General features: G+C 42.3%; 1 protein-coding gene across 4 annotated transcripts in view; it reads right to left on the reverse strand.

Annotated features, from left to right (window-relative positions):
• LOC119230101 (histone deacetylase 7-like) overlaps positions 1–11,825 on the reverse strand; it is a 34,189-nt gene extending 22,364 nt beyond the window's left edge. The window contains exon 1 of one of the 4 annotated variants that reach the window (XM_062563992.1): positions 11,422–11,824. In XM_062563992.1, the coding sequence (XP_062419976.1) occupies positions 11,422–11,440 (19 nt within the window). In that variant the 5' untranslated portion in view covers positions 11,441–11,824. Of the gene's footprint in view, positions 1–6,039; positions 6,373–11,421 lie in introns of those variants that run through there. The other 3 variants (XM_037491099.2, XM_037491102.2, XM_037491100.2) reach the window with 3 other exon arrangements.

The raw sequence follows: 11,825 nt of genomic DNA on the forward strand, positions 1-11,825 counted from the left end.
GAAATTTACTTTCTAGAGTTAAATATGTAGCGTTATAAACTATTGTTCTTCCATGTCAACTAGAGTTAACACTTACTCCAGTTCAATGGTGCATGACTTCACTTCTACTACAGAGAAAACTTCATCGGGCGTTTTCATCAGTGGCTCAAAAAACAGCTCAAATCAAACTTTCATGCAGGTTGCACACAAGTCCCGAAGAGGTTCCCTCCTTCAGGAACTGGAAGTTTTACAGACGCAGGCAGCGTTATTTGACCCCCTTTTGCAAAAGCAGCCCTGACTCAGAGAGAGAATTAACCATGTCCATGAAGGCGTTAGGGGTTGACAGAATTCCTCCAAAGAAGAAAACACTCCCACGCTCTTATTACTGCAGCGAGATTTGAACAAAGTAGAACATGAACAAAACTAACGTGGAGTTAATAACCAGAACTATTTATAGAAGAAGATTATATCGTACAGACTAATGTGAGTGGTTTCAGTTCTCCTGTATTCTGTCTAGCAGAACTAAAAGATATATACATAAACATTTTTATGTGAAAATTTAAATTTCCATTATTTTGTTTGAACAGTTCCTACTAGAGACACAGTAGGCATCCTTAAAAATTATTTCTGCAATAAACATAATTATTGCTTGACTGGAATCCTACTTTACCAGGTAACTCTATCTCTAAAATATTAAAACCTGTAACACATTTCACTGGTTAATGCCTGCGTAACCGTATGTCAGGGCTGAAGTTGAAGGCGTGTTTTAACATTGTTTTTACTGTTATTTAAAAATGTGGAACGTGCAACAGGAAATAGGTGTTGTAGCGAAACAGTATGTATTACCAGAAATATGTCTGTGTGTTTTGAGAGGAAATCAATCACTGGAGCAGTGGGTCTGTGGTGTTAATGGTGGTTGGGACTCAAATGATATGCGCATACACACACACACACACACACACACACACACACAATTAGAAAACAAGTTGGCTCCCTTGACAGAAAGGAAATGATCAGGAAGTCAGTGTTACTTTCACATAAACAGAAAAGAAGCACCTGTGTTTTATTTTTTACCTAATGAAGTGAAGACTTGGCTATCTAAACTTTACCAACTACAATGTGACACAAAGTGTCCTCCCAGAGACACAGTGTCCAAACTGACTTACTTGTCAGTTTGGACCCAATGTTTCCAATGTGTTTGTGTTGATACTGAAGTTGTGACTTTGAGTGTGAAACAAAACCAGCTCAGTCACTGCATGATGCAATGCATTCAAAGAGCCAACAAGAAAGACAAGTCAAGGGTTTAAAAAGTTGACTTGAAGAGGACATTCACAGTCTGTTGTTGTTTCTACGGGCACAGCAGAAGAAGCAATGCAATAGTAGAGGTATTTTTAGACATTTCTTTCTATGCTCTGATAATCATATCCATCCCACATGCTCTAAGCGTGTGGAATGGATATTTATAAAATGGAAAGAAATTTTATTTACATGACAAAATCTGAAACGTTTAAAAACTAAAAACAACTGCACGAAGATAAGATCTCTGGGACTGTCTCTGTGTTTCTTGTTTGAACGTTGTGGTGCTAAAAATAAGCTGGAGATCAACTTCTGGTTTCTGTAATAGCATATTTGTTTCACAACCATCATCCTCTTTCTGTGAGCCTTCTGCAGCAAGACATCTGAATCACTGACACACGCACACACACACACACACACACACACACACACACACACACACACACACACACACACAGAGAAACAGTGACTTCCTGTTTCTAAAGTTAGTCTGCACCATAACATCCTCTTGGTTCATTTAGACAAGCAGAAGCTGCTATTTTAGTTGAATGGCTTCACTGGTTCAATTCTGCATCTTCAGAGTTATAGATGTCCTTTAGCAGTATTTATATCCACGCCGTCGCCCTCAAATGTGCTTTGTTTATTGTTTGAGTGAACTCCAGGGTGCTATTGGATGGAGTTCCATCTGAAAGTCACATATTAGGTGAAGTGCTTGTATACACAAACAATGGAAACGGGCTTGAGGTTTATGGGTGGTTAGAGTTGCAACAAAGCCTGATAAAGAGCAGAAGCTCAGCGACTACTTGTAATGGGAACTATAAACAAGTGAACTTACCAACGCGTTTTAACAGGTTGACACTGAGCTATGTATTAACAAATCCACTCACGCACACTATTGCAATTTATTGACGGCTATCCAACACGCTGGTAACCTTCAGCGCCCCCCCCCCCCCCCCCCTCCGGCCCACCGTCCCCGCGTTCAGACGCCTTTACATTTGGAGGAATCCACAGCTGTTGGGGACATTCTGTCCCTCTGCTTCCGAGCAGCTGGAGTATCAATCTCCGTATGTGTGCATCCAAATGGCCGTGTCCTTGTGCGTGTCCGTCCCAAGATATTAATAGCTGGCAGTTGTTTCATTTGAGTGCACAGCAGGTCTTTGTGTTTGCATAAGTGGGATCTGTTTGTGCGACAGTTGAGGGTGCATGAACACTTGCTGCCGTGTGTTGATACCAATGTATTATTAGGGTCCATTTGTTTCTTTTGAAGGAGCACTGTGGCTCTTTGTGCAGGTTCCAGTGTATGTAACCATGACGGTTTATTTTTAGTGTCACCTGTCAGTGATCACTTGTGCTTTTGTCAGTAATCATGCGAGTGCACGTGTTTTGGGACACTGAGCTGAATTGCCTTTTCTCAAAATATTAATAGCATCACACCACTTGTTTTATGAGCGGGTGGCATGTGTTTGTGTGTGTGTGTGCGCGCTTATAAGTGTATTAATAGCATCCTCCATTGTCCAAACATGCGTTTGTATGTGTTTGCTAGTGGCTGCCCATAAGCCTCATAGTTAACAGCTGTAGTGCAAATGAGAGTTCACTAAGACCATTATGAGCATCAGCTGATGATGGATTTCTTGATGTCCCAGTTTTGTCAAATGTATTGTTGGTAGATACTTGGAAACCAAGGTGAGGATTAACAGCCTGAAAACACAGATATTCAATTTACTATGACACAATTGTGACAAGCAGAATATCCTGACGTTTAGGAAACTGGAACGATTCAATGTCCCTGATTTGGGATTCACTCAAACAATCATTTGAGATCAATGACATCTGTCCACCAACTTTTCCAATAATCAACAAATCCAACCATGCGACATACAAATAAAATAGTTGTAATTGTATAGGCGTCATGCCAAAAATGTGTCACCTGGCCTGGATGTCATAATGAAATGTTTGGGATTTGTTTCACAAAATCATGCATAATGCACTTCTCATTTCCTTTTTCTCCCAAGGCTTGAGAAGTTACAACATAACACGGCATGACATAAGCCATAGATTCCAACTGAACAGGAAACATGCCCTTCCCTCATCCTTTTCTTGCCTTCTCTCTGTGTCATCGGTACACTTTCGTAATGTCCCGACCACCAAAGGATCAGAGGTCAGACCCTTGATGTTGAGACCCTGAGGAGCAAGGGAAAAAGATGAGGGGTCGCCAGTTCACTGTAAAGTTATGTGTGTACGAGGGTGTCACAAGCTGGCGTGCTCTTTTGTGCGATTCTCCAGCTTGATTTCTCACGGGCCAAAACAGACCGATAATTGTTGAAAACGTTTTTATTTTTTCTCCCACGGGTTGCAAAGGTTCATCTTTTTGCGGAGGGGGAAAACATCGTTAAATTTGGCTCAGCGAGCTGTCATGAGGTCGGCGTGAGACTGTAACTCGGTCTTGGCTAGGAACTCACACAATATGTGTTACTCCTCAAAGGAATCCACACTGATACTGACCTGCTTATCACTCACGAGGGAGTAACACTAGCGCTGATACACATCCTTATTCAGACAGTCAGACACACCACACACAAATGATTAACTTAACCCCACCCTCAATAATGCAAATGAAGACATAAACCAACATTTAAACTGAAGGGAACCCCACTCGACTTCCTCTGTGTACTTCAACAGCAACGTTGACTGATCCCGGTCAGTAGTCTGTGCACGCTCTCCACCTAAATACATCCACCCCTGCTATAAACTTGAATTTGCCCCCCCCAAAAAAAACACACACACACACACTTGTAGAATACAAAAGCAGAGGGATGTTCATGTTGCTGCGTTTTTGAGGAGCAGCTCGTATCAGTAGTCAGCTGAGTTGATCTTAAATCAGGAAGAGGAAATGTGATCTGGGGCTTTGGCTGGTCGAGGACACTGTCCCTATTGTGAGTGCAGTAATGTGGCTCACACGGAGAAAACACTGAGGACTTTTAAAGATTATCGGTTCTGGGAAAAGGTTGGTATTCACTGCCACAGCTTGCCTGCAGACGCAAAGGTTCACCCAGAATGAGCAGGCCGTGAACGGATGATGGCCTCATCACTAAATATGTCTTTGCCCTTGTTGTGTTTATAAATAAAAAGGCCTATCGGGAGTCAAAAAGGGAAGTGTTTACTCAACTAGGGTTGAACCACTGGTCAAATTCATTGAAAATGATAATCTGCCATCCAGAGCAGAAGCAATTAGCTATTCGCCCATCAGTCAGCTGACTAACAGAAAATGAATTCCCAATGAATTGTTTATTATTATCAAATATAGGATCTTAAGCAATACCATCAAGTTTTTCTGAATATTGATGGACAAAATCATACTTCGGGATAAATGTAAGACACTGTATCTGTGATTTGACACTAGGGGACATTTTATGTACCCTATTTGAATTTCTATTAGTGGGTTTCATCAATGCAAAGTGAAACCAGCCTACCACAACAGCAAGCAAAACCAAAATACTGACTGCTAGCAACCATGTTGTAATGCAAGAAAATGATATAAATTCAAAATGACTTTGTGAATTAGCATGTAGATAAAAACACGGAATAGAATAGAACGATTTTCACATTTCTATTGTTAAAAAAAGTATTCTTTTGTATAAGATGATGGCAGCAAAGTTTCTCCTGGACCTTCAGTGCACCTTCTTAGTGTTTATGGCTGGAGCGAAGCCAAACCCACAGGCTGTTACAACATGCTGAGCAGAAGGGCCTCTGTGATCGACTATTCGAGTAAGAGGACACTTATCATAGCATGACCAAAGACCAACAGATACGCTCTTTTTAACACACACACACACACACACACACACACACACACACACACACACACACACATGACATAGATACATTATTTGCCTGCTGCCAAGACAATCAAGGATCCGCACAAGCTGACATTTTACACCTTCACGTGATGCAAGCAGCGAAAGAGACAGAGCGTATAGGTGGTGTCGATTCCTTTTCCATGGCCCACATAAGAGTAAGGTAACCGTATCCCTGCAACAGCACTGATGTTGTGACCTCATCGCATCCAGAGACGCACAGGAACATTATTCCATGCATGGCTAACGTGTGTTTGTGCATGTACTTGCGTCTTGTGTGTTTTCATTTTTAAGGGACTGAAGAGGCTTCGGAGGGATCTGACAATTTTTGCAACTTCCATCGTAATTCAACAACCTTATAGCCAGAAGTTTGGAAGTTCTTCACTAGAAACACACAATGAGGCCTTAACACCAGAATTACGTAATTATTAACCCTGTTTACCACCAAATAAACAACGTTGTATTGCCAATTTGTCGGATTAAGATAATTGAGGCATTTAAATTCTGACTGCTGCTTCTGACTCTGTGTCATGACCTCAGGAAATATACACTAGAAATGATTTTAGCTTCTTTTTTTTGTATTTATTACTGAACGGCATTTCAAACAAATCAAAAGCAGAAAAAGGACACCTAACTGCAAATGAAAATCCCAGCCAGGTGATCCTTTTCACCTGTTGAGTAGGAGAAGGATCAGAGTTTATTGAACATCCATCTTAACTCGAATGTTTACCTCCCAACAAAGTGAACGGCCCTGTGTCACCTCAATGATGTCAGCTGACATAGTGCTCGTGCTAAAGAAAAGCAGCAAAAGTCGCGCCACAGTGTTGGTCGTGAAAGCATTAGTTACAAGTTCCAACCGTGTTCCTCGCGGTGCGTCACGTCAGCAGAGACCAGAAGAAACATCGCCTACCGTTCGGAGGTGAGGTTCCCGCGACGCATCTCCGGCTTCACGCGGCAGCGGACGGTGAGGTAGAAATGGCACTCAGAGAAAGAGAAAGACGGACGCAAAGTTCAGCCAAAATGTCTGTCGTTGTCATGTGGGTCTTTCTTTTCTTTTTTGTTTTGTTTTTTAATGACAGACATCCGACTGCTCTTTTAAACTCGAGACAACGTTGATATTCCGTCAGCGCGCGCCGTGGTCCGAGTCGTACTAAATATGCGCGACGCTCCACAGCGTCATCGTGCTCCACGGAACCTGCAGGGAGCCGCTCTCATCTGCGCGTGCTGCTGGTGCGAGGGCTCCATCTGCTGAACTCAGGGCGTGTGTGTGTGTGTGTGTGTGTGTGTGTGTGTGTGTGTGTGTGTGTGTGTGTTTGAGTGAGTATCTGTGCGTGTTCTCTCTCCGATTTACATCCGCGATGACGTTGAAAATAGTGATTGTCCTTTCAAGATCAATACAATAGAAAAATATTATACTGAATATATTTTCAACATTTGCACATTTCAACAAGTTCAAAGTGCTTGACATAAACCATTGAAGGGATAGGCCAATAAATACATGGCCAAAAAAAGCTGATTCTAATTCTGATAAGAAAGGGGATCATATTAGAAAAAGGAGTTTATTGAACTTCTAAATATATTTTTTAACATCTGTCACCACTGCCCTGTTGGAAATATACACTGTACATACTTTAAACGATTGGCATGCTGCTAATTTCACATTCACCACCTTCTATTCCAACATTTTTAATTTATTGTACGTATGTGCCTTTCCTCCTGATGTTTTTCTTTTGGGATCTGACCACATAGGCCAAAGGCAAATGTTCCATTCCTCGGACAATACAGCTTTGCTCTGGGATGCACACACACACACACACACACACACACACACACACACTCAGACGTACGCAAAAAATTACTCTTAATTTAGACAGCGTGCTCATTCTCACATGTCCTTTCCCAAACTGAACTCTCACTGTCTCTCACAGTATCCTTATCTGACTTGTGGCTAAATCTCCTCCACCCTCTGCCAAATGAAAACAACATCATTCGATCCATGAAGATAAACCAGTGACAAACACCCTAGTGATGCTGAGCCAGTGTTATACTTAATATGACCCAGGCTAGTCCTGGGAGAGAGTCAATGGCTTTGCTGTTGTTCAGTTAAATTGTGTCTAAGGGGGGAATTATGGCCGGCGCTTATAGAAAATCGCTATCCACAAAACTCAGTGTAATTACATGTCTTTTTGCTTGTGCCCTTGACAGGACTTAACATTCCACCCCACAGTCACGGGGTTGACCGGGTCCTGAATCATTTGACATACGTACAGGCAAATTGAATTTCATAGCAGATCTTAATTTGTTGAAACCTCATTATTCATTCCACATTGATCGGTCAAAGACCACTAAAATATTATGACACATATTTAAGGTATATACAATTAAAATATACATAAAGGAGTTGAGTTGAGTATACATTTTGAGAACTAAAACAACTGAGGAATAAAGTCACCTTTCGTTTGTTACCCTGCACATTTTATATATGTCTCTGATAGCTGATTATGGAGTCAAATATAGCCTGGCTATAATGTTATAGCCAGGCCCTTCATAAGGGCACTGCCACGCTGGAGTTTGGTTCGGATCTGTAGGGATGCGGGCTGACTGAATCACAGAGAGAGAGAGTGAGTCACTAGACCCTCAGTGGGAAGATGGCTACCGCACAGTACAACGAGAGCATCGGCAAGAAGCTTTTGGAAAGGCATCCTCAACGGACGCTCATAGTGACGTCCATACCAAACCCCTGAGAGGATTTTAAACCCTCGAAGCCACATGGAGGAGGGGAAAAGACGCATATGGCGTGAATGGGTAGGACTCCAAGGTGGACTTTAGTGGCCAGTCGGGCTCACTCCTCTTCCAGTCACAGGAAGCCAGTAGGAATGAGAGGAATGCAGTAAGGCGATGGTGATGGAGGGAGCAGCAGTTGCGAGGCAGATAGCCAAAAAGAGAAGGAGAAAATGAGGCCGTCAGGGAAAGGATAGGGTTAGTAAAAAAAATCAAGGGAATAATTGAGACGCACAATCAGGCAAAAGCCACCATTGGGATGACCAATTTTTTTGTTGGATGCAAGAGTTACTGCACCTTCTGATATCGACAATTTGATGTGGACAATTTGGAGGCACTGACGGGAATGTCACAGTACCTTACTGTGACTGGTGGAATGTATGGAGTTATCAGTTGAACAGATTTCCTGGTATTGGGAGGAGGCTGGGGGGACAATAATTAGCTTTTTCCCATCAGGGGGTCATCCAACCTTACAGACATGAACATTTACACACACACACACACACGTGTATGCAGAGGCATGCACAGACATACACACAGAAACGTGCAACACAGCCAACATACAGTTCTTATGTCTCTCTTTAGCTTTTTAAAGCTCATTGTTTTGTTTGAACTACAATTTTAGTGTTTTTAATCAATTTTGCTGCTCTCGTCAAACCTGTTGAGGCCCTTTTTCACACAGCTCTGAAAAAAACCCCTGTCCACTATCATCTCATTACCAAACAGAAGAAAAAGTTTTTTTTTAAATGCGCAGGTAAACAAAGTGGAGCTGTGAGCTGCTTAAGAGGCAAAATTCCTCAGTCGATGGTGGGGACCAGACGACGTTTGTCACAACAACTTTATGATGATACGTCAATGTTATTTTCAGCTTGTTGTGCTGCCCACGGTGACACACAAAAAATCTAAAATGAATGTAAAACGCAGAAAAGTCCAAAGAAATTCAGTATCTACACATCAGTGCATTGTGTCGTCACATAAAAGGAAAAAAGCTGCGTTACGTATTTAAAACTGCGGTTGTGTAGCACTTGAACCCTGCAGTGTTCATAGCGTTGTTCAGGTGCTCAGGTAGGCCACGCTGAGCGCCAGCGTGCAGCAGTGTGGTGACTTTGAACTGAGGCGGCGCTGGCAAAGCAAAGTCAACCCACAGAGGGGATGAAGAGCACCAGGCGCTCGCCTAGTTTCTTGGGAAACTGTCTGTGATGCTGGAAAGTGTTGCATCACCCGCCTTCACACTTCTGTGTGCACACATGTAGAAAAAGGTCAAAACATAAAGTCTAGAACAGAGCACGCCCCTTTCAGAAGGCATGTGACGTGCCTTCTTTAAGTTTTATACGTGTCAAATAAAGCCAATTTGCTACGAAGTAATCTCACTTAAGCTGCTTTGAAGTTAATGCTCATTTTGGACAATTATTATGATGTCTGCACTTCATTAACTCTTTATCGAATTAATATAATTCCAGCAAAAATACATTTCTAAACATCTTGCAGCATTTAACTTGGAAAAAGTCAACAACTTATAGTTAACATTACCTTAAAATGTTCTGCCCGGATGACACTTTTTTCCAGTACCATTAAACCTACACATGGCAGCAACATCTCAATTAGCGCAGATCATTGCAGTAAAAATACTCTTCCACAAGGGGGTGATACAAATAAATGACTGCGCCTGTTTTATTTTTTTAAAATGTAAACACAAATAACTGGCTCTCTCAAAAGTTTGACGTAAACACTCCCATCAGATGCCATAGTATCACACTCATCAATCCACTATGCACCTTCCTTTCATTCCTTTGCAGTGTTCATTTGACGATGTTGTGAGCCGGTGCTTTGATGAAGAATCCTCTTACGTCCAGAGTCCAGATCTGTTTTGGATGACCCTACAGTTATTGCACTGTCCTTCAGCAGTTTGGGTAATGTGATGGAACAAGTACAACTCCGAGATCTTTTTAGTAATTGAAAACAAATTTGAGAGAAACCGTCTCAAAAAGTAGTTATGTAAGTTCCTATGTTTTTTAGTTCAAATATTCTAAATAAAAATATTCTCCTTTGAGATATGTATTAAAGGTTTTGGCGGAAACGCCACACAAGACGAACAACATTGTACCAAATCCTTCCGCGTCCCCAGCTGACGTGGTTGGTCCCCGAGGGACACTTCCAGCCGACTGTGGCATCCTAACCTGCTGCCAGCTGAGCTAACAGAGCTAACAGAGTTAGCGATTTATCACAATGGCAGAAACATTTACCGCCAAGCTCATCAAGTTGTTTCATACAGTTTGGCTTCTCGGACATATTTCTTTGTTTTACCCTAATAAAATGACGTGTGGCTTCAGTTTTCAATGTTTATCTTTGTTCGACCAATTGAACAACATTTCAGAACCCAAATATTTCTGCTTGGAGATCCTTGCATTGCTTTTTAAAACTAGATAGAAGGAAAAGTGAACGTCTACCAAATGACTAACAGACAAATCATCTCAGTTCAATCACTGAATACTGTACATATATGTACATACGTATATTTGTTGGTTTTAGTCCAACAGAGACATTTTTTATTTCAATTGAGACTATTTCAAGTAACTTCGCCAGTGGATTTTGACCCAAAAAAGTACAACGGTGTGATTCTGATGAAAAGTTGAATTCCGACAAACCACGTAGACAAGTCTCGATAAACTGGAGCAGCACGAGAGAGTAAAAATAGAGTTTTGTGTTTTTTGCTGAGGCAAGCATTTCATCGCATGCAGCAAGATGTATGTACAGTGTAAAAAAGACAAGGAAGGACAAGGTGTAAAGCTGCTATTTAGCAGACTACTCACTTTACCTGATTTCTATAAAAGGATGTGTCCTTGGGAAAAAAAATGTATGCGTACACGAGCAACATTTGACACTTCAAGCATTTCAACATTTTATTATGATTATGTTATTCAGTGCAGAGGACAGGAGGTGTTGTGGCACTAATTTAATTAACTCTCTTACTCTGTAAACCAAACATCTTACCAGCTTTTTATGTGCAAATTCTCGCTCATACACTATTTCTGTGCTTGTCTCCTTTCTGAAATTGCTATAAGGGACTGCTGTTGTCTCTTCATTCTTTGCATTTTAATACTTTTCCTGGACCCGCTACCTCTCCCAGGTGGGTTGGTCTGTTTCCAATTTTCTCCCCTTTGCCTTTCTCAGCACAAACACTTTCCAAACCCAACACATGAAACCCCCAAAAACCAGACTTACAGTTATTTTATTTTTTTTGCTGTTTCTCACCACGTGCCGTTGTATGTCCGCGTGATTATTGAAGCGTTTGCAATCCTATTAGAGTAAAAGGAGGTCTCACTGCCCGAAGCCAACCCATGCTGACCATCTGCCTGTAGTTACAATGAAGACAATCTTCCGTTTCAGAAAAAAACTGCCAGCTAAAATCCCCTCCATAGAGTATGTAGAAAAGACCACCATACTTTCCCAGAGGTACAGAGTCATTTCAGCTGTCACCCTCTCTCACTGACAGACAGACGACATCACTTACCGGTTGTGGGCGCTGACATCCAGCGAGCGATCCCTCCGTGCTCCCACAGCGGGCTGCAGTCCGACGGGCCGCTGAGTCTCGGGGCGGAGGATAGATCCTGCTTTGACAGCGGTGCTGCAGCGCTGGGGCCCGGCTGTGCACTGACAGGGGCAGTCACAGTCAATCGCCTGACACGACACTCTGACTTTGCCGTGCCTTGCACTTCCTCTCTCGTGTGAGTCCTCTTTCTCTCTCGCTCGCTTAAAGACTCGCCACAAAGTGTCTCCTTCAGAGAAGACACAGTCGCGGTGCCCTATCAGCCCCCTGAAACGTTGTGTCTGTGCTGCCACTACACCAGAAGCTCCAGGGATGGGTGTGTGTGTGTGTGTGTGTGTGGGTTGAGTGTTTGGTGTGGGGGGGGTTGT

This window comes from Pungitius pungitius, chromosome 8 (assembly GCF_949316345.1).
Source record: "Pungitius pungitius chromosome 8, fPunPun2.1, whole genome shotgun sequence".
Taxonomy (NCBI): domain Eukaryota; kingdom Metazoa; phylum Chordata; class Actinopteri; order Perciformes; family Gasterosteidae; genus Pungitius; species Pungitius pungitius.